The sequence below is a fragment of the Aotus nancymaae genome, unplaced genomic scaffold (assembly GCF_030222135.1).
Source record: "Aotus nancymaae isolate 86718 unplaced genomic scaffold, 86718_ANA_hifiasm-v0.15.2.pri h1tg000029l, whole genome shotgun sequence".
In the NCBI taxonomy this organism is placed as follows: Eukaryota; Metazoa; Chordata; class Mammalia; order Primates; family Aotidae; genus Aotus; species Aotus nancymaae.
The window spans coordinates 11,029,798-11,055,405 of record NW_026988442.1 but is presented as its reverse complement, the minus strand read 5'-3'; the positions used below and the strand labels follow the sequence as shown (position 1 = coordinate 11,055,405).

The window sequence follows — 25,608 nt, the reverse complement described above, 5'->3', positions numbered from 1 at the left end:
TTTTAGTGGAGATGGGGCTTTACCATGTTGGTCAGGCTGGTCTTGAGCTCCTGACCTCATGATCTGCCCACCTCGGCCTCCCAATGTGCTAGGATTACAGGCATGAACCACCGTGCCCGACCTCAACCAGCTCATTTTTAAAAACTTAGATAAGTTTATTTACCATGAAAATTTTAAATCACTGACCTCAAATAGAATGCTATGATTTGACATAAAGAAGAGGTAAGCATAAAATTAAATACGAGAAAAGCAGAACAAGGTTATTCCATTTTAGCTAAATCCTGTTTCTTCCTGAAGGCTCCAAGCCGAATTCTGCTCTCTCATTCTTAACAAGAGAGGCATTAAAAACATAGAAGCTGTTAAATGAGACTTTCTCCCTGAGTCCTTGGAGAAACAGGAAGAAAACTGAAAGGGCATAAGTGCATCACAATTATGAGTCAATGTTATTTCGTACAGAAACTGGAGACCCTAAAGCCCTCTGGCAATCTGCCATTGTTGTACATAGTATATTTCAGAAAACACTGACCTACTCCAACTTTCTCTTCTTATTTTACAGAAATTTGAGCCAGGCGTGGTGGCTCACGCCTGTAATCCCAGAACTTCGGGAGGCCGAGGTGGGCAGATCACCTGAGGTTGGGAGTTCGAGATCAACCTAATTAACACGGAGAAACCCCATCTCTACTAAAAACACAAAATTAGCTGGGTGTAGTGGTGTGCTCCTGTAATCCCAGCTACTCAGGAAGGCTGAGGCACGAGAATTGCTTGAACTCAGGAGGAAGAAGTTGCGGTGAGCTGAGATCTTGCCACTGCACTCCAGCCTGGGCAACAAGAGCAAAACTCCGTCTCAAACAACAACAACAACAAAAAACAAAACAAAAAAGAAATTTGAGAACCCCCCAAAGGTAGGTGACTTGTCCGCAATCTCACAGGCTTCAGCCAGACCTGGAATGAAACCGGAAGTTCTAAGGCATCGTGTCACTTTTGTGGGAAAATGTATGGAAATGAAAAGTTTCAAGGACACCTGTGGTGGGATGTTAGGCATATGGCAGTCACCAGGAACACCCAGGTGGAAGGGAAGGAGGCGGGCATGGCTCATGTCATTGCTATGGGCTCCACATCCTCTCATTCCTCCGAGCTCAGCCCTCTGAACTCCTCATCCCAGGGCTGGGGCTCAGAGACAGAATTCATCAGAACTACAGCAAAGAGGCCGGGCTCCGTGGCTCATGCCTATAATCCTAGCACTTTAGGAGGCCGAGGTGGGTGGATCATTTAAGGTCAAGACCAGCTTGGCCAATGTGGTGAAACCCTGTCTCTACTAAAAATACAAAAAAAACTAGTCAGGCATGATAGTGCACACCTGTAATCCCAGAGAAGCTGAGGCAGGAGAATTGCTCGAACCTGGGAGGTGAAGGTTGCGGTGAGCCGAGATCACATACCACTTCTCTCCAGCCTGGGCAGCAGAGCAAGACACTGTCTAAAAAAAGAAAGAAAAAGAAAACTACAGCAAAGAGAAAAGCAGCCTTCTGGGCTCAGAAACCTGAGTAGAAAGATGTTCTGAGCCTAGAGAGAAAGAAATTCATAAAAGCCTGGCTCTCTCTCCAGAAAAGAGCACATTTTTGCATTTAATTTTAAGGTGTTGGTCACTATTTTTTTTCTCACTTCTAAACAAATACTTGTATAGCATTTATATTCCAGACACTTCACAAATATTATCCTTTAATTCTCGTGCAAACCAGTGAGGTAGGGACTGTTGTTTATCCCCGTTTTACAGATGAGGAAGCTGAAGTACAAAGAGCTGAAGTAACTTGCCCAAAATAGCTGTGGTTTTGAACCCAAGAAATGTGGTTTACTATGACACGAGGCAGCCTCAACGCATTTAATCCTATGACTGCACTGCAAGGGAGGTATAATTAATTCCATTTTATAGATGCAGACACCGAGGTTCGAGGCTATTTGGTGTTTATGGTGTGGATCTAGGAGTCAAACTCCAGCCTACCTAGACTCTTCACCTCTGCTGTATTCCTGGACCATGTGTTAGGAATTCTTGGTCCAGGGTCGTAATGCTCAATGTGGTAGTGGTTTGTGTTGTTGTTTTTGTTTTGTTTGTTTGTTTTCGAGACAGCGTTTTGCTCTTGTTGCCCAGGCTGGAGTGCAATGGTGTGATCTCAGCTCACTGCAACCTCTGCCTCCCAGGCTCAAGCACTTCTGCCTCAGCCTCCCGAGTAGCTGGGATTAGAGGCATGCACCACCATGTCTAGCTAATTTTGTATTTTTAGTAGAGACAGAGTTTCTCCATGTTGGCCAGGCTGGTCTCAAACTCCTAATCTCAGGCAATCCACCTGCCTTGGCCTCCCAAATGCTGGGATTACAGGCGTGAGCCACCACCCCCGGTGGGAGTGGCTGTAGTCTGTTTTCTGTTGCTTATAATAGAATGCCTGAAACTGAAAAATTTATAAAGAAAAGTAATTTATTCCTTACCGCTATGGAGGATGGGAAGTCCAAGATTGAGGGGGCACATCTGGTGAGGGCCTTGTTCCTGGTGGGGACTCTCTCAAGAGACTGGAGGTGGCACAGGGCATCACATGGCAAGGGGACTGGGCATGCTGACATCCTATGCTTGGGTCTCTCTTCCTCTTGTTATAAAGCCACCAGTTCTCCTCCAATGATAACCCACAAATCCATTAATCCATGAGTAGATTCGTCCATTCATGAGGGCAGAGGTTTCATGATCCAATCACCTCTAAAGTTCCCAACCTCTCAATACTGCTGGATTAAGTTTCCAGCATATGACATTTGGGGGACACATCTAAACCAGAGCAGTAGCCATTTGTTACATGTGGTTATTGAGCACATCATGCATGGCTAATGTGGCTGGTGTGACTGAGAATTTTTTATCTTACTGAATATTTTATTTTATTTTTTTGAGATGGAGTCTCACTCTGTTGAGAGTGCAGTGTTGCAATCTCAGCTCACTGCAACTCTGCCTCCCGGGGTCAAACAAGTCTCCTGCCTCAGCCTCCCGATAGCTGGGGTTACAGGTGCATGCCACCACGCCTGGCTAATTTTTTGTATTTTTAGTAGAAACAGCGTTTCACCAAGTTGGCTAGGCTGGTCTCGAACTCCTGACCTCAGATGATTCGCCCATCTCGGCCTCCCAAAGTGCTGGGATTACAGGCGTGAGCCATCACGCCCCGCCTGAAATCAGTCTTATACAATCAGCTGGCTTGTCTTGGGTAGGCCCCTTACCTTGACTCTTTCTGTCTGCAGAATGGAGGTGACTTACTATTTTTCTCTGTCTCCCTTTTGCATCTTTGTACTCTTTACCCCTTCTCTTCCCTCAGCTTCTAGTTTAAACATCACCTTTCTCATAAGCCCTGCTGAAAATGGCCATCCTCAGTCATGACAGAAAACAAATCTTTCCTGTTTTATTCAAGAAAATGCATGATGCAATCTATTTTACATAATCATAATTTCAATTTCATTTTCCTGATAATGGTCTGTCTCTCCACTGATTTGTAAGATTTGTGAGAGCAGGGATGGGTCAGTCTGGTCACTGCTGAGTCCCCAGCATTTATAATAGAGGGTGACAGCCGGGCACAGTGGTTCACGCCTGTAATCCCAGCACTTTGGGAGGCTGAGGCGGGCGGATCACGAGGTGAGGAGATCAAGACCATCCTGGCTAACTCTGTGAAACCTCGTCTCTACTAAAAATACAAAAATATTAGCCGGGTGTGGTGGTGGGCACCTGTAGTCTCAGCTACTCGGGAGGCTGAGGCAGAGGTTGCAGTGAGCCGAGATTGCACCACTGCACTCCAGCCTGGGCAACAAAGAGAGACTCTGTCTCAAAAAAAAAAAAAAACAGGGTGACACAGCACAAAACAACGTTAAGTATGTGCAAACACACCCAGCACACCTTCAGAGGGGTCCCCAGGAAACTACCCTCCCGCCTTTCTTCACCCCTTACAGCTGTGGGATCTTCCTAACCGTCTCGGTTTCCCGGGATTGAAAATGAGTTTATTCACCCCTCCTCAGCAGGGGAGTCACCAAGGTTAAATGAGATCCCAGAATACCCTGATATGCCCTGAAGGCTCTGGGACACAGGTGAACTGGTCCCCAGGGATTTGGATACAGGAAAACAAATATGACTCCACCCTGCTTCCAGTCCAGCCTCTGCCTAGAGGAATTATTTATTTATTTATTTATTTTTGACACAGAATCTCACTGTCACCCAAGCTGGAGTACAAAGGCACAATCACGGTTCACTGTAACCTTGAACTCCTGGGCTCAAGTGATCCTCCTGCCTCAGCTTCCTGAGTAGCTGGGACCACAAACTCACATCACCATGCCCGCTCTTTTTTTCTCTTTGTAAAGACAAGGTCTTACTATGTTGCCTGGGCTATTCTTAAACTCCTGGCCTCAAGCAATCCTCCCGCCTTGGCCTCCCAAAATGCTAGGATTACAGACATGACCCAGCTTGCCCAGCTGAGGAGTTATTTTTTGACACTGGCGAATTCAGATCAAAAGGAATTTCTTTTTTTTTGAGACGGAGTCTCACTCTGTCACCCAGGCTGGAATGCAATGGCTCGATCTTGGCTCACTGCAACCTCTACCTCCCGGGTTCAAGAGATTCTCCTGCCTCAGCCTCCCGAGTAACTGGGACTACAGGCACGTGCCACCATGTCCGGCTAACTTTTTGTGTTTTTTAAAAATTGAGACAGGGTTTCACCGTGTTAGCCAGGATGGTCTTGATCTCCTGACCTCTTTGGGAGGTCTGCCTCAGCCTCCCAAAGTGCTGGGATTACAGGCCTCTAAGTCACTGCACCTGGCCTAAAAGGGATTTCTAAGAAAGATGCTGGGCCCAGCACTTTGGTAGGCCAAGGTGGGCTGATCACCTGAGTTTGGGAGTTCGAGACCAGCCTGACCAACATGGAGAAATCCCATCTCTACTAAAAATACAAAATTAGCCGGATGTGGTGGGGCATGCCTATAATCCCAGCTACCCAGGAGGCTGACGCAGGAGGATCACTTGAACCCAGGAGGCAGAGGTTGTGGTGAGCCAAGATTTCGCAAAGCAAGTAACACCAAGTCCTCCCAGGCCCAGGGTGCAAGTGTATGAAAGGCTCCTTTTCCTGTCTGTCTCCAGTGTTTACACTATTGAGCATCTGCTGTGTGCCACACACTGTTCTAAGCGTCTTACACATATTAAATTATTTAACCCTTACAAAAACTTTATGAAGTGAGTGCAATTATGAGCCCATTTTATAGAGAAGGAAATTGAGGCAGGGTTTTAGGTAGCTTCTCTGGGGTAGCACTGTGGGTTGGAGCGGAGGTGAAGGAAACATTTAGGCCAGCTGGCTCTAGGGACTCTTCACCACTAGGCTGGACTCCCTCTAGCAAAGGAACGCAGGGAAGCTCACAAGACCTCAGGCCTCGCCAGGGCGCCACACCGGTTCTTTTTTTTTTTTTTTTTTTTTTTTTGAGACGCAGTTTCACTCTTGTTGCCCAGGCTGGAGTGCAATGGCCTGATCTCGGCTCACCGCAACCTCTGCCTCCCAGGTTCAAGAGATTATTCTGCCTCAGCCTCCCAAGTAGCTGGGATTACAGGCATGTGCCATTACACCCGGCTAATTTTGTATTTTTAGTAGAGACGGGGTTTCTCCATGTTGGTCAGACTGGTCTGCAACTCCCTACCTTAGGTGATCCACCAGCGTCGGCTTTCCAAAGTGCTGGGATTACTGGCGTGAGCCACCGCACCCAGCGGCCACACTGGTTCTTTTGAGCCCAGAGTCAGTTCTTAGGTCCCTAAGCCTTCCCGAAGTTTCTGGACCACTTGCCCATAGCTGGGCCTCAGGCTGGCTCGCAGTAGAACGGGGAGAATGGAGATTCCCGCCTGTCCACTTCTCCTAAAGGTTTTCTAAGGCAGTGGTGGGAACGTGCTTTATAAATGGGGAAGCACCCGGACATCAGTCACTGTTTGCTCTTTTTCTTAAGCACCATCCTGAGAAGGAAGAATGTTCTTGGGGAAACTGAGGTTCAGAAAAGCAAATTTTTTTTTCCAAGGTGACAGGGAGAGTCCGTGGCTGGTGTCTGCACTGAGACCAGACACCCCCAGTGGGCCGGCGAGGGTGGGGTCCCCGGGTCCAGCGGCCGGGGCGAACGGGAGAGGCCCGGGCGGAGCGCGCCCTGGCGGTGACCTGGAGAGGCGGAGCATGGGGGATGGTGCAATCCCGGGCCTGAGGGCATCAGACAGGCGGCTGATTAGCTCAAGTTTACATCACCCGGGCCGGGAGCTGGGCGCGCACAAGACTCGCAGCCGAAGTGGCGGCGGCTCAGCAGGCGTCCGCTGCTGGGACTGGGGCCGTGGCTGGAGCTAGACGGGGATCCCGAGCTCGGCAGCAGCGCAGCAGGCCCGGCCCATCTGCGAGTGCCCTGGAGGCCCTGAGCACCGGCGGCACCAGGACCCACGCGGGACGCCTGGACAAGGTACTCGGCGGGGGGCGAACAGTGGACTCGTCCGGAGGCTGGGGTGTTGGAGGGGGCGGCCGGGGAAGGGGGCGCCGGGAGCCTCTGGGCATCTGCGTGTTGCTGCATGTTACACACACACACAAACACACACACCTTTAACAGACCCTGCTGTCCGGGGGACCTCCTGGGCCGAGCGCTCCCCCGGGCCTCAGGCGACGCGGCCCCGTGGGCGTGGGGTAGCCCGAGTTGGGTTGGGGAAGCCGGGGATGGAGAGCTCCGGCTGTCACCCCTAGAGGAGGGTTTGTGGGGGTCTGTTCTGCGTGAATGTGGAACAGGGAAGTCGTGTGGTGAGGTGAGGGGCTGGTGGGGGGCACTGGAGGACTCTTTGTGGGGGTGCTGGGGGCTCTGCGGGACTCCGCGTGAACCTGTAGGGGAGAGTTCTGGGTGACGGTGGGTCCCGGGGACCTGTGTCTCCGAGGATGGTGAGAGCTGTGTGGAGGACTGGGCACTTGGTGGCAGGGGTTGGCGGTGCAAAGGACACCGCCGGGACAGGGCTGGGGTGCCCTGGGAGCGGGCCGCGGACGGAGCGAGGGTGCAGAAGTCCGGCGAGGGGGAGCGAGGGCGCGGCGCGGGAGGCGGGGCCGGGCAGGGCCGCCGGTTCTCCCCGCTGCGTGGCTCCTGGTTTGCAGGTGAACGGTGCGCGTGTGTAAGTGTGTGTGCTGTGCCTGTAGACCAGGGAGGGCGGGGGACGAGAGCCTCCTCCCTCCCTCTGCCTCACCCGCCTCCTGTCCCAGGGCCGCCCTTCAATTTCCGATGAACCTCCTGACCGGGGCATCCGCCGCCTTTCACTTTGGCTCCCAGGGGAGGGGCCTGGCTGCATGGGGGATGGGGGTTACGGGGCAGGGAAGGGTGGGTGCGGGGCGGGGTGAAGGTGCTGAGGGTGCGGCCTTGCTTGTGTAGACCATGGGTGTGATAGCTGGGAGGGCTGTGTGTGTGAGTGTGTGAGAGTGGGTGTGTCACTTAATGTCTGTCTGCCCTGGATGTGTTTGTCGCTGGCTGGCTTAGACACAGTGTCTCAGGAATGTGTGCACACCTGTCAGCCCTGAGTTTGTGTGTGTGTGCTTGATGTAACCCGCCCTCATTTCCCTGGGTCCTAAGTGTGGCAGGGAACAGCAAGAGGTAGATATTAGGGGCTGTTTTCATTCCACAGCACAGATTCTATTCTGCAGTGAGGTCTGCAAAATGCCTTGCTCAAGATTTATAGACTCAGTTACCACATCTGTCCACATCTGGGTGGAGCTTATCCCAGGCCCCACCGGACTCTGAGGGATGGCTGGGGCCAAGGCAGCCTGGAGTACTGATGTGGCACAGGCCAGAGGGGCTGCAGGCAGTCTCCTGCTGCACAGGGCACAAAGCATGTGCACAGCCAGGTATCATCCTGCAGGACTCAGAACAGTCTTGAGACGTAAGGAGAATGGTCATCCCCACCTCCTACCTGGGGTGCTTTCTAAGACTCCCAAGGATGGTACTTAAGCATCTTGCTGTGAAGAATAACAGGATGAGTGCTAATAGTGACCACTTCCTAGCACCTACCCTGCAACAGGTCCATGCTAAGCTCTTCATTTGTGTTTTCATTTCATCATCACTAAAAACCTGTAAGCTCTGCATCCCCTTCCCACTTTACAGGAACTGAGGCTCCAAAAGCTTGAGGAACTTGACCAGGGGTACCTGCCAGCCAGAAAGGGTCTGAGACAGGATTAGAACCCAAGAATATCTGACTACAGCCACCCCTTATTGCATTCTTACCAAACCAAAGTCATGACCTTTCACTCTCATGGGGAGGCCTTCCCTTCCGAGGCAGCTCTTGTTTTTCAGAGCGGTGTACTTGGAGAAGCGGGCCTCTGTCTGGTAACTGACTCTGATGTTTCCCTGTTAATCCTGCCTTGAACTGTTGGGAAAGTCTTTAACCAGACTGAGGTCTCTCTCACACCTGCTCATACCTGGGCATGTACCCCCTTGGAATGGAGTTTCAGTGGGTGGGCAGATGGGTTCTAGAGAGAACCTTCCTGCCCTGACGTGCCACTGCCCTCTCCTTCAGCCACCCCACACACAGTCACACAGCTGCGTGGATGGTGGTTTTCTTTTCACTTTTTTAACAGTTCATTCTGGAGATCCTTCCAATTAGCCTATAAAGAGCATCCTCAACCTTTTAAATGGCTGCAGATTGTTCCATTGTGTGGATGAAGTATAATTTATGTGACCAGTCTTATAATTATAGACCGCCAATTGTTTCTGTCACAAGGGCTGCAGAAATAACCTTGTATTTGCATCATTACACACACACACGCACACACACACACACACACACACACAATTCTTAGCAGTGGGATTAATTGCTGAATCAAAGCTCACACGTTTTTCATTTTTGTTTTTTTGAGAGAGTCTCACTCTGTTGCCCAGTCTAGAGTGCCTGACCATGGCTCACTGAAGCCTTTACCTTCTGGGCTCAAGTGATTCCCCTATTTCAACCTCCTGCATGGCTGGGATTACAGGTGTGTGCCATCATGACCAGATGATTTTTTTTTCCTTCGGGACAGGGTCTTGCTACGTTGCCTAGGCAGGTCTTAAACTCCTGGGCTCAAGTGATCTTCCTGCCTCAGCCTCCCAAAGTGCTGGGATTACAGGCATGAGGCACTGAGCCCAGCCTACTTTTCATTTTGATATTGTCAAAATGCACTTCTCAAAGGTTGCACCTTTATTTCCCACTAGCACTGTCTTCCTTGCAGGATCCAAAGGCTGGACCTCACCTTGCTTCCACCCTCTCCCTCACCCCCCACATCCAATCCATCCGATCCATCCAGTCTGCCACTGAGTCCTTTTGATCCTCCTCCTATGAGCCCTTGACTTTGTGTCTCCACCTAGCACCTAGGTCACCTTCTCCTGCCTAGACTCCTGCTAGCTAGTCTCACTGCCGCTGTGTTGTACTTTCAAATCCACCCTAAAGGAATGATGTTCCCCTGCTGAAAATCCTTCAGTGGCTCCCCACTGCCTTTGGATAATTCCAAATCCCATTATGTGTTAATTAGGATTAGGCTCAGCTGTTCAGCTGTAATATAGAAACAGCCACTTAACAACAGCTAAAATGAAATAGACGGTTATTTATCTCCTGTGTAAAAAACCTAGAGGCCTCTCTGGTTCTGCTGGAGCTCCAGCATCGACCTTGGCCTTGGAAGTACCACATACAACAGAGCAAGAGAGGAGGCTGGAGTGCAGTGGCACAAACATGGCTTAATGCGCCTCAACCTCCCAGGCTCAAGCAATCTTCCCCCTTCAGCCTCCCGAGTAGCTGAAACTACAGGCATCCACCACCACACTCAGCTAATTTAACAAATTTTTTTTGGTAGAGACGGGGTCTCACTATGTTGCCCAAGCTGGTCTCTAACTTTTGGGTTCAAGCCATCTTCCACCATGGCCTTCCAAAGTGCTAGGATTACAGGTGTGAGCCACTGCACCTAGCCTTGGATGTGATTTTATTACTCATCTGCCCTCCAAATGGACTGGAAGATCCTGATGGCAAGAATGCTGTCAAACTCACTGCTCTTCCCTAGCACCCAGTGTTAAGTGGATGAACAAGATCATATCTCTCATCTGTGAATGTACTAGACCCATGGATTACGAGACTAGTTGATCTTCTTTAGTATAATTTTTAGGAATAAGCCGTGTTTTCAAGCAGGTATTTATTTCCTTAAATGTAAATTCCTGATTAGGAAATACTTTTTTTTTTTTTTTTGAGACAGAGTCTCTTGCTCTGTTGCTCAGGCTGGAGTGCAGTGGCACGATCGTGGCTCACTGCAACCTCTGACTCTTAGGTTCAAGCAATTCTCCTGCCTCAACCTCTTGAGTAGCTGAGACTACAGGCATGTTCCATCACGCCCAGCTAATTGTATTTTTTTTTTCCAAATGGAGTCTTGCTCTGTCACCCAGAGTGGAATGCAGTGGTGCGATCTCAGTTCACTGCAACCTCCACCCCACCAGGTTCAAGTGATTCTCCTGTCTCAGTCTCCTGAGCAGCTGGGATTACAGGCATGCACCACCATGCCCAGCTAATTTTCATATTTTTAGTAGAGACAGGGTTTCACTATGTAGACCAGGCTGGTCTTGAACTCCTGACCTCATGATCCACCTGCCTCGGCCTCCCAAAGTGCAGGGATTATAGGCATGAGCCACCGTACCCAGCCAGGAAATACATTTACATGGCTCAAATTCAAAATTATAAAGAGTCAGGCAAACATAGTCACTCACGTTTGTAATCCTAACACTTTGGGAGGCGGAGGCAGGTGGCTTGCTTGCACTCAGGAATTTGAGACCAGCTGGGCAACATAGTGAGACCCTATTCCTACAAAAAATACAAAAATTAGCCAGGCATCATAGTGCACACCTGTAGTCCCAGCTATTTGGGAGGCTGAGGTAGGAGGATCACTTGAACACTGAGGTCAAGACTGCAAGTGAGCTCTGATAGTAAGAGTCTCCTAATCTTATGCATCCTTCCAGAGAAAGAGAGATTATACATATTCAAACAAATATATATATAATATAACATATATATTTTATATATCTATATATATATATTTTTTTTGAGATGGAGTCTTGCTCTGTCGCCAGGCTGGAGTGCAGTGGTGTGATCTCAGCTCACTGCAACCTCAGCCTCCCAAGTAGCTGGGACTACAGGCACATGCCACCATGCCCTGCTAATTTTTGTATTTTTAGTAGAAACGGGGTTTCGCCACATTGGCCAGGGTGGTCTTGATCTCTTGACCTTGTGATCCGCCCACGTCGGCCTCCCAAAGTGCTGGGATTACAGGCGTGAGCCACCGCACCCGGCTATATATTCTTTTTAAACACAAAAGCATAGCCAGGTGTGGTGGCTCACTCCTAGAGTCCCAGCTACTAGGAAGTCGAGATGAGAGGTTCACTTGAGGCCATGAGTGTGAGACCAGCCTGAGCAACGTAGCAAGGCCCCACCTCTTGGGGAAGAAAATTTTAAAGAAAACATAAACACATTCTATAACACATAATTCTGTGTTTGGCTTTCTTCTCTTAATACATCTCGGAGATCAGTACACATCAGTATATAGAGAGCTTTCTTGTCCGTTTTCAGAGCTGTGTAGTATTCTGCTGTATGGCTATACCATGATGTTTTAACTAGCTTTCTACTGCCTGACATTTGGGATGTTTCCTGCTTTTGCCATTGGACACAAGGCTCTGATAAACAGACTTTACCGTATTTAAATTTTTGTGAGACGTTTAACTGGAGGATAAATTCCTAGAAGTGGGACACCCAGTTAAGGATATGTGACTTTGTCATTTTAACACACACTGCCAAATCGCCCCGATAAATGTTGTGCCCCATACCCTCCCACCAGCAGGGGAAAGAAGGGGCCACCAAGCAGTCTCACTTTACTGCCTTTCTCCCCTTTTTGCTAGATGCGAGCCACTCCTCTGGCTGCTCCTGCAGGTTCCCTGTCCAGGAAGAAGCGGTTGAAGTTGGAGGACAACTTAGACGCTGAGTGTCCTGTCCAGAAACGAGCTCGAAGCGGGACCCAGCCCAGGCTGCCCCCCTGCCTGTTGCCCCTGAGCCCACCCGCTGCTCCAGATCGTGCAGCCGCCGTGGCCACTGCCTCCCGTCTTGGGCCCTATGTTCTCCTGGAGCCCGAGGAGGGCGGGCGGGCCTACCGGGCCCTGCACTGCCCTACAAGCACTGAGTATACCTGCAAGGTACGTGTCCACAGGCCACTGTCCCCCAGCATCACAGGAGGCCTGGAAAGGAAACCTCTAAAGGATTGCCAGGGTGCAGAGTGGTCCTTATGCCCATTCATTCTTGTGTTTAGTGGGGAAGCATCCAGTGAGCACCTGCTGGACCGATACCAGAGAGGTAAACCAGATGGAGCCCCAGTCCTGGAGGAGTTCACGCTTAGGCCCTACAGGGTGCTAAACGCTGCAGGAGTAGAGCTTAGGGATCATGGGACACAGAAAAGGCCGAGCAGACGTTAGCCAGGTAGAAGTGGCTGCAGACGAGAGCTGCAGGCAGGGGGAACAGCTGTGCAAAGGCCTAGAAAAGTGAGGGTATAGCACTTTAGAGCATGAAAAGGACTTCACTATGGCCATGGTGAAGAGGGTGTGCAGAAACGGGCAGGACATGAGGGTTGGCAGCAGCTGGTCATGAAGGTGTTAACAAGGGGCCTCCACTGGGCTGTGCGGAGCCACTGAAGATGTTTGCACAAGAGAAGGGTAGGGCATGGTAGACATCAAAACCCCTGGGAACAGCCAGGTGCGGTGGCTCATGCCTGTAATTCCAGCACTTTGGGAGGCTGAAGCAGGCAGATCATGAGGTCGGGAGATTGAGACCATCATGGCCAACATGGTGAAAGCCCGTCTCTACTGAAATACAAAGAATTAGCCAGGTGTGGTGGCGCGTGCCTGTAGTACCAGCTACTCAGGAGACTGAGACAGGGGGATCGCTTGAACCCAGGAGATAGAGGTTGCAGTGAGCTGAGATTGCGCCACTGCACTCCAGCCTGATGACAGAGCAAGACTCCATCTCAAAAAAAAAAACAAAAAACAAATCAACAAGAACAAAAACACCTCCTGGGACCCCAGGGGTGATGGAGCCTAACCTGGGGCCATTTTACAGAAATGGGCAGGGTCAAGGCCCCCGAGGGTCAGCCCATGCAGGACACTGGCAAGTGACTGTCCAAGAGGACAGAAATGAGAATAAAAATGTAACCGTAGGTATTCACTGCGCACCCAGTACCATGTTGATTGCTTCGTGTGCGCAGTCTCTTCATCTTCACACAACCAATGAGGTGGTTACTATCAGTGTGCCCATTTTACAGATAGAGGACACTGAGACTCAGAAAGCCTATTACTTGCCACATGACAGAGTCAGGTGGTATCAGAGCTAGGATTGGGCCTGGGGGGCTGAATCCAGAGAGTCATGTGCCTGTGTAGGATAAGTGTTTCAGACACAATCAGGGCAGGCTGTCCTGGCAGGTAAGCATAAGGAGGATAAGGGGACCTGGTTACACAAGGGACAGTAGCGTAGGCCTGGGTCCCTTGGGAATGCACAGAGAGGCAGAAGGACTTAAGCCTCCTCCTCCTGGGAGCAGCAGCAGAGCTTTGCTCTGTTGATGGAGATGCAGTGAGCAGGGGGTAGATCCAGACAGAGTCCAGCCCCTAGCGTCACCAGGGCTCTTGTGCGCAGCTCTCCAGTGCTCTAACCAGATGCCCCAAGGAGCCCGGAACTCTGGGTCCCCTTCCTGCAGCATCACAGGTTCTTTTCCACTCCCCCTGTGGAGGTGAGTCTGTGGCAAGAGGAATAATGCAAGCAGGCTCAGGACAGAAGCACCATGCGTTCACAGGGCCCCGATTCTCCAGAAACATTGGCAAAAATCCATTGGAACATACTCACCCCATGCCAGTGTGCAACACGGGCACTGAACGATCATTTCCACACTTCCTTAGCTTTTCTGGTTGGTGTGTAGAAAGATCAATATCCTGTCTTTGTAAGTGATCACCTTATTCACTAATCAACACAACTTCATTGAGCACCCGTATGTGCCGTGTACCATGCTGTGGTTAAAAACAAAGTTCTGTTCTCATCAAGCTGACATTCTAGTGGGAGATACAGACAATAAACAAGTGAATAAGTAAAACGTGTCAGGTGGCCGGGCACAGTGGCTCACGCCTGTAATCCCAGCACTTTGGGAGGTAGATGCGGGTGGATCATGAGGTTGGGGGTTCAAGACCAGCCTGGCCAATATAGTGAAACCCTGTCTCTACTAAAAATACAAAAATTAGCTGGTCATGGTGGTGTGCACCTGTAGTCCCAGCTACTTGGGAGGCTGAGTCAAGAGAATCACTTGAACTTGGGAGGCGGAGGTTACAATGAGCAAAGATCACATCATTGCACTCCAGCCTGGGCAACAGAGCAAGACTCTGTCTCAAAAAAAAAAAAAAAAGAAAGAAAGAAAGAAAAAAATGTGTCAGGTAATCACAAGCACTATGGAGAAAAATAAATCTGGGAACAGGGAGATCAGAGGACAAGGAGGGCAGGAGTGCAGGTGATTTTAGCAAGGGAGGTCCAGGAAGACCTCTCTGAGGGGTGACGTTTGAGCAGTGACTTGAACGAATGGAAGGAGTCAGCCTCGTGGTCTAGTGGAAGAGCATCCAGGCGCAGGTTCAGCAAGTGTAAGTGCACGGGGGCAGGAATGAGCTCGCCCTGACTGAAAAAAAAAGGCAATCTCTGTTTTGGGGTTATTTCCCCCATGTCACCCCAACTGGCTTTTTTTGTTTGTTTGTCTTATTCTGTCACCCAGGCTGGAGTGCAGTGGCATGATCTTGACTCAGTGCAATCTCCACCTGCCAGGTTCAAGTGATTCTCCTGCCTCAGCCTCCAGAGTAGCTGGGATTACAGGTGCACACCACTACACTTGACTAATTTTTGTGTTTTTAGTAGAGACAGGGTTTCACCATGTTGGTGAGGCTGGTCTTAAACTCCTGACCTCAAGTGATTCTCCCACCTCACCCTCCTGAAGTGTTGGGATTACAGGCGTGAGCCACTGCGCCCAGCCCAACTGGGTTTTAAAGTCATGTACTTCAACTTTTTTTTTTTTTTTTTTATCACGGATTAAATATATATGTGTCTTATTTATTTTTCTTCATGGCATAGTCAACACAACATGCAAAGGATTTAAAGTCAGACAAAAAGAAGTGAGTATACTAGTTCTGCCACTGATTAGCTGTCTGGCTTCTAATAAGTCATTTCCTTTTCTGAACCCAGTCTTACCATCGGTAAAATGGGACACATCTTTCAGGCTAGGGCGAGGTTTTGCTGTGATGCCCATAGACCCTTAACACATTTCCCATCAACCTCATCACCTTCATCCCATGTTCTTTTTCACTTCCTCACCCCTTTCTGGCCACACTGATTTTTGGTTGGGTCTCTAGAGCAGGCCAGGTTTTTTCCTGCCTCAGGGCCTTTGCACTGCCTATGTCCCTACTCGGAAAGCTTATTCCATGGGCATCTCTGAATCATTCAGATCATTTTCCCAGAGTCCCTATTGAACCATACTTTCTAAAATGGGTGCCCCCTTCCAAAATACTGTATTCCAGACCACATGAAGTGGCTCATGCCTGTAATCCCAGCACTTTGGGAGGCCAAACCGGGCAGATCACCTAAAGTCGGGAGTTCGAGACCAGCCTGGCCAACATGGCAAAACCCTGTCTCTACTAAAAATACAAAAAATTAGTCAGGCATGGTGGCACATGCCTATAATTCCAGCTACTCAGGAAGCTGAGGCAGGAAAAATCACTCGAACCCGGGAGGCGGAGGTTGTAGTGAGCCAAGATTGCACCACTGAACTCCAGCCTGGGCAACAAGAGCAAAACTCTGTCTCAAACAACAACAACAACAATCAAAAAGAAAACAAAACGCTCTATTACTGCATCTTTCTTGGTTCCTTTGCAACACTTGTCCGCATTTTCAAAATTTAGTTTTGGGGCATTGGTTTCCCAGTGGGCACGGGGGAGCAGAGTCCATGACTGTCAGTGCAGTTGGACACACGGCTGGCCACGCAGGCCCAGGGCCAGCTTGCTGAATAAAGGTTGGCAGTCAAGCCTAGAGGACAGGAGCTGTGAGGGTGATGAGCATCAGGTGCCTTCTGCATCATCTGCCCTTCTGGAGGATGCTTTGAGGGTTATTTTTCTGTTTGAGTGATTTGTTATTTTTCAGTTATCTGATGTTTGAGGCCATATAGCATAGCAGTTAGGAGCACAAACAAAAGGCCGGGCACGGTGGCTTATATCTGTAATCCCAGCCCTTTGGGAGGCTGAGGTGTGAGGATCACCTGAGGTCAGGAGTTTGAGACCAGCCCAGTCAATATGGTGAAACCCCATCTCTACTAAAAATACAAAACTTAGCTGGCTGTAGTGGCGCATGCCTGTAATCCCAGCTACTCGGGAGGCTGAGACAGAAGGATCCCTTGAACCCAGGAGGCCAAGTATGAAGTAAGCTGAGTTGTGCCATTGCACTCCAGCCTGGGTAACAGAGCCAGACTCTGTCTCAAAAAAAAAAAAAAAAGCACAGACAATGGAGTGCACAGGTTCAAATCCTGGCTGTGAGGCCTCTCAGCTTCCTTAAGTATAAAATGAAGCTAGTTATCCTACTTATAAGACTGTGGTAAGGGCTGAATGACTTGGTAAGTGAAGCACTTAGTGTAATGGCTAGCACGTGGTAGTGTCTAACAGGTCAGCTGTGACTGTTTGCAATGTTTGCAATACCAGCCTCAGCTCCCGGGAGTCCCCAGCTGTGCTCACACCATGCTTTGCCCACAGGTGTACCCCATCCACGAGGCCCTGGCCGTGCTGGAGCCCTACGTGCGGCTGCCCCCACACAAGCATGTGGCTCGGCCCACTGAGGTCCTGGCTGGTACCCAGCTCCTCTATGCCTTTTTCACTCGGACCCACGGAGACATGCACAGCCTGGTGCGAAACCGCCGCCGCATCCCTGAGCCTGAGGCTGCTGCGCTCTTCCGCCAGATGGCCACCGCCGTGGCGCACTGTCACCAGCATGGTCTGGTCCTGCGTGATCTCAAGCTGCGTCGCTTTGTCTTTACTGACTGTGAGAGGTGAGTGTGGTTGCAGAGATCCTAGTCACAGACACACCCAGGGGGTGGGCCATGATGGAGAGAAACTGAGGCCCAGGAAACAAAGTAACTTAGGCAAGAAGTAGAGAGGCTGGAGTAACCAGCAGCCCCTGTCTGGTAACCAGAGAAGAGTTGACTCACGCTGGGTGGGTGCCGTGGCTTATGGCTGTACTCCCAGCACTTTGGGAGGCCAAGACGGGTAGATCACCTCCTGAGGTCAGGAGTTCGAGACCACCCTGGCCAACATGGTGAAACAGTGTCTCTACTAAAAATACAAAAATTAGCCAGGAGTGATGGCTGACAACTGTAATCCCAGCCACTCGGGAGGCTGAGGCAGGAGAATAGCTTGAACCAGGGAGGCAGAGGTTACAGTGAGCCAAGATTGTGCCACTGCACTCCAGCCTGGGCAACAGAGCGGGAGTCCATCTCAAAAAAAAAAAAAAAAAAAAAAGAGTTGATTAAGTCCTCTTGGGAGCCTCTCGGGATGCTGGGATCGGGCACTGAGATGCGAAAGTCATAGTAGCTGACAGTGATGAAAGCATCGCCGCATTATCTACCGTGGTCTCCTTCCTTACAAACGCGAGAAAGGCATTATTATTATCCTCATATGATCAAGGAAATTGAGGTCCAGAGAGCTCAAGTAACTTGCCCAAGATCTCACAGCGAATAAATGGTAGAGCTGGGATTTGAACCAGAGCCTGGGTCCTAATTCAATCTGAGCTAGAGGGACAGGGGTCCTGGCTGGGCTTACCAACTGACTCTGGGTGACCTAGTGTCTCCAAGCCTCAGTTTCCCCATTAGTAGGGAAAAGGGCTGGATTGTTAGGGTGTTTTCAGGATTCCAAGACCACAGTCAAAACAAGACAGGGTCTGAGGTTCCCCACACAGGAACTTTTTCTGGGAAACTGAGAATTAGTACTTTTTGGTTAAAAGATAATCTTCCTTCTCTAGGTTGGGATGCTAAAAATTTTTTTTTGAGACAGAGTGTCCCCCTGTTGCCCAGACTGGAATGCAATGGCGCGATCTTGGCTCACTGCAACCTCTGCTGCCCAGGTTCAAGTGATACTCCTGCCTCAGCCACCTGAGTACCTGGGACTACAGGCACGCACCACCATGCCTGGCTAATTTTTTTCTACTTTTAGTAGAAATGGGGTTTTGCCATGTTGGCCAGGCTGGTCTCAAACTCTTAACCTTAGGTGATCCACCTGCCTCAGCCTCCCAAAGTGCTGGGATTACAGGTGTGAGCCACTGCACCTGGCCTAGATGCTAAGAAAAATTTTTAAAAGATAATTCTTCCGGGGGCGGGAGGGCAGAGGGACTCGCCTCCTGTTCCCTCTCCAGACTCCTGAGGGCATCCAGGATGTGTCAGGGAGTGCACTAAGCTGCCAGTTACACAGAATTTTTCTGTGGAGGAAGGAGTGTGACCCCATTACATTTTTTAAAACTTTTTATCTTGAAATACTTTTAGACTTTTAGAAAACCTACAAAAATAGTTCAAAGATTTTTTATATATCCTTCCCCTAGTTTCCTCCAATGTTAACAACTGACATAGCCATGGTACAATTACCCAAACTAAGAAATTAACCTTGGGAGAGTACCATTAACTAAGCCGCAAATTTATTCCAGTTTTCCGAGTTTCCCACTAACACCCCTTGCTGTGCAGGATCCAGTGAGGATCCCAATTTAGTTATCAGTGGTCTCCTTGGCCTCTTCTAATCTGAGACAGTTCCTCAGTCTTTCCCTGTCTTTGACGACCCATGATTTTTTTTTTTTTTTTTTTGAGACAGGATCTCACTCTGTTACCCAGGCTGGAGTGCAGTGGTGTGATCATAGCTTACTGCAGCCTCGAACTCCTGGGCTCAAGTGATCCTCCCACCTCACCCTCCTGAGTAGCAGGTTCACCAGGTGTGTGCCACTACGCCTGGCTAATTGAGATGGGGTCTTGCTATGTTGCCCAGGCTGGCCTTGAACTCCTGAGCTCAAGCAATCTGCCCCCCTCGGCCTCCCAAAGTGCTGGTATTATAGGTGTGAGCCACTGCTCCCACCATAACCTTGAGACTTTTGAAGAGTACTGATCAGTTACTTTGTATGTCCCTCAATTTGGATTTGATTGATATTTTCTCAAAGTTAGATTGCAGTTATATATATATACATATGTGTGTGTGTGTGTATATATATATATATTTTTTTTTCTTTAGTGATGGGGTTTCACCATGATGGCCAGGCTGGTCTCGAACTCCTGACCTCAGGTGATCCACCCACCTCTGCCTCCTAAAGTGCTGAGATTACAGGCGTGAGCCACCGCGCCCAGCCGTGGTTATATATTTTGGGCAAGAACAACACAGAATTAATAGGCTCCTCTCCACGCCATATCAGGAGATGTATTGAGTTGATAGTCGTTACTGTGTTGTAACCTTGATCACTTGGTTAGAGTAGGACCTGCCAGGTTTCTCTCCTCTAAAGTTTTTAATTTAGCCTTTGTAATGGATAAATACCTTGGGGTAGGTAAGCTAAGCATATAAATATCCTGTTTTTGCTCAACTTTCACCCACTAATTTTAGCAGCCATCCATCTTGCCTGTAGCAGTTATTACTGTGGTGCTTGCCTAAGGCTAATTTTCTTTTCTTTTAAGACAGTCTCGCCCTGTTGCCCAGGTTGGAGTGCAGTGGCATGATCTTGACGCACTGCAACCTCTGCCTCCTGGGTTCTTGCGATTCTCCTGACTCAGCCTCTTAAGTAGCTGGGATTACAGGGACTACAGGGACACACCACCACACTTGGCTAATTTTTGTATTTTTAATAGAGATGGGGTTTTGCCATGTTGGCCAGGCTGGTCTTGAACTCCTGACCTCAAGTGCTCTGCCTGTATCGGCCCAAAGTGCTGAGATTATAGGTGTGGGCCTCCGCACCCAGCCCCAAAGGCTGATTTTCTATTAATATTTCTGTCTACATTTTATAGTAAAAGAAGCATGCTTTTTTTAAAGAAGTAGAATTTATAATGATTTTTAAGCTAGTGCGTAACTTCAAACATATTTTAAGCTCAGAGTAGACACAACTACCCCAGACCTTCTGGAAGAGAGAACGTGCTTCCTGCTCTTTTCAAGAAATCATCTGATGGTTCACACCTGTAATCCCAGTGCTTTGGGAGGCCAAAGCAGGAGGACTGCTTGAACACCATAGTTCGAGGCCAGCCTAGGCAACATAGTGAAACCTCATCTGCACAAAAATTTAGAAAAATTAGCCAGGTGTGCTGGTGCACACCTGTGATCCCAGCTACTTGGGAGGCTGAGCCCAGACGTTTGAGGTTGCAGTGAGCTAGGATTGCACCACTGCACTCCAGCCTGGGTGACAGAGTGAGACCCTGTCTCTAAAGAAGAAAAGAAAAATCATGAGTCATTGGTAGAAGAGAGACCGTAAGTTAGATAGACCTGTGTTTAAATCCTGGGTTCTGCTTCTTACTGGGTTTTTAGCCCTGAGCAATGACTTCACCTGCCTGAGCCTTTGTTTCTTCATCTGTAAAATGGGCCAATAATGCTGACACTCCTCATCCCTCAATACTGTGATTCATAGGATTGGTCAGTATTTGTGAAATGCCAATGGACACCCAGGGAGTGGTGCCATAAAGAAGAATTAATAGCAGTGGTAACAGAATGATTACTATTAAAGTCATCTTAGAGTGCTCTGTGGGAGTTGTTTAAAGTAGAAAATTGCAAATGGCAGGATACGCTTTTTTTTTTTTTGAGACAGGTTCTCACTCTGTCCCCCAGGCTAGAGTGCAGTGGAGCTATCAGCTCACTGCAACCTCCGCCTCCTGGGCTCAAGTGATATCCTCCTGCCTCAGCCTCCCAAGTAGCTGGGACTACAGGTACGAGTCACCACACCTGGCTAATTTTTGTATTTTTCGTAGAGATAGGGCTTCACCTGGCCAGGCGCGGTGGCTCACGCCTGTAATCCTAGCACTTTGGGAGGCTGAGGTGGGTTGATCACCTGAGGTCAGGAATTCAAGACCAGCCTGGCCATCATGGTGAAACCCCATCTTTAAAAAAAAAAAAAAAAAAAAAAGATAGGGTTTCACCATGTTGCCCAGGCTGGTCTTGAACTCCTGAACTCAAGTGATCCACCTGCCTCAGCCTCCCAAAGTGCTAGGATCACAGATTTGAGCTACCGCACCCAGCCTTACACACACTTTTCTTTTTGCCCTGCTCACCTGTTCGTGCTTTTTATTGAAACTGGTTGCCAATATTTTTTAAATGGGGACTTTTTCATTAAAATAGGATTCCTGACTTCTCTTGGGGAAAAGAATGGGAACATGGGGCCATCGTGAAAACTACAAGAGTGGGTCACAGCACTGGCTCTGGGTATCTGCGAGCCAGGGTTCCCATCCCAGGCTGATGCTCTAGAGCTGTAAAATGGTGTCTTCCTTGCAGGTTGTAGCCTGGATAGAAGGAGATAAGCCAGGTAATAAGCTGGGCCAAGGGCGAAGAACACAGCCGACACTTGATAAACCCTAGAATGTGTTGTTAGTGGTGCCCTTTTTAGGCAGGCTTGCGCTGAAATGTCTGGCACACTTCCTGTTTCTCTCATTTTATACCTGCCTGGACCCTAAGTTTGCATCTGGTTTAAGAGGGGCTAAAAGAGTTAAGCCTCTCTTAATCAGTCCCCTTCTCAAGGGACTGTTGAGAAATTTATTCCGTTCAGAATGTTAGTTTAAATTTAATTGCTCTGTGGCCTTAAATGACTTAACCTCTCTGAGCCTGGGCTTAGTTTTCTATAAAATAGGATCAGACATCAAAGGACTGGCTTGTGTCTGTCAAAGACCAACAGGCACTTGAAAGTGGATGCCACTAAGGGGATAGTATGGGGTAGTGGCATGGGGGCTCTGGGTAGGACTTGACCCTTATGTTTCTCCCCATGTCCCAGGAAGAAGCTGGTGCTGGAGAACCTGGAGGACACCTGTGTGCTGACCGGGCCGGATGATTCCCTGTGGGATAAGAACGCATGCCCAGCCTACGTGGGACCTGAAATACTCAGCTCACGGGCATCATACTCAGGCAAGGCAGCGGATGTCTGGAGCCTGGGCGTGGCACTCTTCACCATGCTGGCCGGCCGCTACCCTTTCCAGGACTCAGAGCCTGTCCTGCTCTTTGGCAAGATCCGCCGCGGGGCCTATGCCTTGCCTGCAGGCCTCTCAGCCCCTGCCCGCTGTCTGGTTCGCTGCCTCCTTCGTCGGGAGCCAGCTGAGCGGCTTACAGCCACAAGCATCCTCCTGCACCCCTGGCTTCGGGAGGACCCGATCCCCTCAGCCCCAACCCGATCCCATCTCTGGGAGGCTGACCAGGTGGTCCCTGATGGACCAGGGCTGGATGAAGCCAAGGAAGAACAGGAAGACAGAGAATTGGTTCTGTATGGCTAGGGCCACCCCACTACATGCTCAGCTGCCAACACTGGATTGAGTTTGGGGTGGCTCCAAGCTTTCTCCTGCCTCTGAACTGAGCCAAACCTTCAGTGCCTTCCAAAAGGGAGAAAGGCAGAAGCCTGAGTGGAGTGTGCTGTGTACACACCTGCTTTGTTCCACACACATGCAATTCCTGCTTGGGTGCGTATTAAGTGCCAAGCCCTGTTCTAGGTGCTGGGAACACAGCAGTGAGCAAAGGAGACAATACTCCCTGCTCACAGAGATGACAAACTGGGATTCTTGAGCTGACAACACTTTTCTATGGCCATCGGTCACTGTCTACACTGGGTACACTTTGTGCCAGTGTCAGCCTCCACTGGTACTGGTGTTCAGGCACCTCTGTCGAAGGACAATCCGTTTCACAAACAAACCAGCTGCATTTTTATCTTGTACCTTTTCAGAGAAAGGGAGATATCCCTGCGCCAAAGGTTCCAGGCTGCTCCCCTGAAACTCAGGACCCAAGCCCAGCTCACTCTGGGACCTGTGTTCCCAGCATCTCTGTCCTCTTCATCAAGAGATTCTCTTTCCAGGCCCAAGCCCGGGATTTGGGCCAGAGATAAGAATCCAAACTATGAGGCTAGTTATTGTCTAACTCAAGAATGTTCTGGAATGAGGGTCCAGGCCTGTCAACCATGGGGCTTCTGACCTGAGCACCAAGGTTGAGGGACAGGATTAGGCAGGGTCTGTCCTGTGGCCACCTGGAAAGTCCCAGGTGGGACTGTTCTGGGAACAGTTGGGGTCCACGATCCCAGGTCAATACTCTAGGTTTTGGAAACCATGAGTATGTATTTTCACCTGTGCCTAATAAAGGAGAATTATGAAATACTTTCATTTATCTAGGTGATTTCTTCCATCCTTTCCAACCATCTTTTATCAGTTTTCCTTGCCTTCAAAACTGGCCCCCAGTGTCTCAACCTCGGCTGAGTGGTTTGTGAGAACAGATTACCTGGAGCCCAGCGGGTTTTCCTGCACGCCCTCTGTTTCTTCTGGCAGCAGCGGTGTCTCTATTAGGGTACTTTCTGAGTCGAAATGGCTTCAACAAGACAGAAATATGTTTCACACAAAGCAAGAAGTCAGTGGATAGGGTGGGCTTCAGTGCTGGTCCATTCAACTCCAGGCTGTGAGCAGGACCCCGGCTCTCCAGGTTCCTTCTGTCTCTTGACTGCATTGTCCCTTGAGACTGCTGGCCCAATGGCTATAGCAGGTGTCACATTAGAGAGGTCCGTGACCAGAGGAAGAAGGCAGGGGCATTGTACTACCTGAGAACTCAGAACTCTGGAGTCAGGCTGCCCAGAATTAAATCCTGGCTCCAGCACTCAATAGCTGTTTGACCCTTGGCAAGTTTCTTAATCACTCTGTGCCTCAGATTCTTCAACTGTACCATGGGGGACAATAATAGTACCTAACTTATGAGAACCTGAATGAGTACTTTGTGTAAAGCATTTAGAACAAGCAGCGCCTGGCATAATAAGCCGGCAATGAAAGTTGCTCCTGCATCTCTTTTTTGGGACAAGTCAGTCTCATCTCTGTGCACCCAGCATTGCCCAGAACAGAGCCTAGTTGTGTCTAGGGTCTCATGGGGCAGCCCCTGACCTCTCTACCTTGCCCCTCCCAGCTTCCAATAGACCCTGTCCTAGCTGCCTCCAAGCTGAAAGTTGGCCTGATACCTACCAGTGGAGCAAGGGGAACGGAGGGGCTGAAAAGGGCAGATACCGTGCCAACACTTTACTCCATTACACAAAGAGACTCATTTACACCTCACAAGAATTCAGTGAGGTAGATGCTCCTGTCATTTTACAGAAAAGACAAATGAGCTTTGGAGAGAGCAGAAGACTCATCCAAGACCTCACAACAGAGAAAAAGACTCATCTGGTTTTGCCTTGAAGCAGAACTTTTGACAAGGCTACACAGATGCAGCCACATGAAAAGTGCCCATTAAAAAATGTAATATCAGATGGGCATGGTGGCTCATGCCTGTCATCCCAGCACTTTGGGAGGCTGAGGCTGGCAGATCACTTGAGGTCAGGAGTTCAAGACCAGTCTGGCCAACAGGGTGAAACCCCATCTCTACTAAAAATACCAAAAATAGCCAGGCGTGGTGGTGTGCGCCTGTGATCCCAGCTACTTGGGAACCTGAGGCAGGAATATCACTTGAACCCAGGAGGTGGAGATTGCAGTGAGCCAAGTTGCACCACTGCACTCCAGCCTGAGCAACAAAGCAAGACTCTTTCTCAAAATAATAATAATAATGATAATAATTAAAAAATGTAATATTCATTCATCAAATAGTGGATGTCACCACACCCCAACCCTAATTAGTGAGGACTTTTGTGTTCTATTTGTCTTCATTAAATCATCATTGTATATGAATTTTACACTATCAAATTAGTACATGTATATTACTCAAAGGGAAGGACTGTTAGAAACTTACTTGAGGCTTGTCTCTGCCACTGGGGGCTGAACACAAAAGATCCTATTGTGACCTGCCAGATTATTCATTCATTTAGCAATTCAACAACCACCGCTGAACGTCTGCTACAGGCCAGGTGCCATGCGACGGATGTGCCCCTGCCCTCAAGGATTCACAGTCTCATAGATGAGACAGATGTTAAACAGATAACCATGCAAATGACATAATTAATTATATTTGTGGAAGTTCGCTGTGGCAAACACAGGCATCCCAATATTTCAGGTGCTCCCCTACATTTTCTAGCTTCCCTTACAGTCACATGACTAGTTCTGACCAATGTGCTGTGTGTAGCAGTAACAGGCTGAAGCAAGGGAGAGCTAGTGAGCCTCATCCCTCTCTTCCCCTGCCACAGCCACTTTGGGGCCACGAGTTCCTTTAGCTACAAGCTAGAGGAGAACCACTAGATCCACCTTGGATTTCACTGAGCAAGAAATTAAGCTTCTTGTGCTAAGTCTTTCAGATTCGGACTTCGTCTGGTAGATAGTGTTAATTACCATGACTAAGGAAAACTTGCCA

The 25,608-nt window shown here is 49.2% G+C and overlaps 1 protein-coding gene across 3 annotated transcripts; it reads left to right on the top strand.

Annotated features, from left to right (window-relative positions):
• The first annotated feature begins 592 nt into the window (after nucleotides 1–592).
• TRIB3 (tribbles pseudokinase 3) lies at nucleotides 593–23,447 on the top strand. 3 transcript variants are annotated; one of them, XM_012455253.2, is made up of 4 exons: nucleotides 593–902; nucleotides 11,950–12,240; nucleotides 16,858–17,150; nucleotides 22,088–23,447. In XM_012455253.2, exons 2-4 carry the CDS (start codon nucleotides 11,950–11,952, stop codon nucleotides 22,578–22,580), a joined length of 1,077 nt encoding a protein of 358 aa, XP_012310676.1. In that variant the 5' UTR covers nucleotides 593–902; the 3' UTR covers nucleotides 22,581–23,447. The 3 variants fall into 3 exon arrangements, with proteins under 3 accessions (XP_012310676.1, XP_012310674.1, XP_012310677.2); XM_012455251.2 differs by lacking the exon at nucleotides 593–902 and adding an exon at nucleotides 6,406–6,483; XM_012455254.3 differs by lacking the exon at nucleotides 593–902 and adding an exon at nucleotides 7,988–8,068.
• Nucleotides 23,448–25,608: the final 2,161 nt, after the last annotated feature.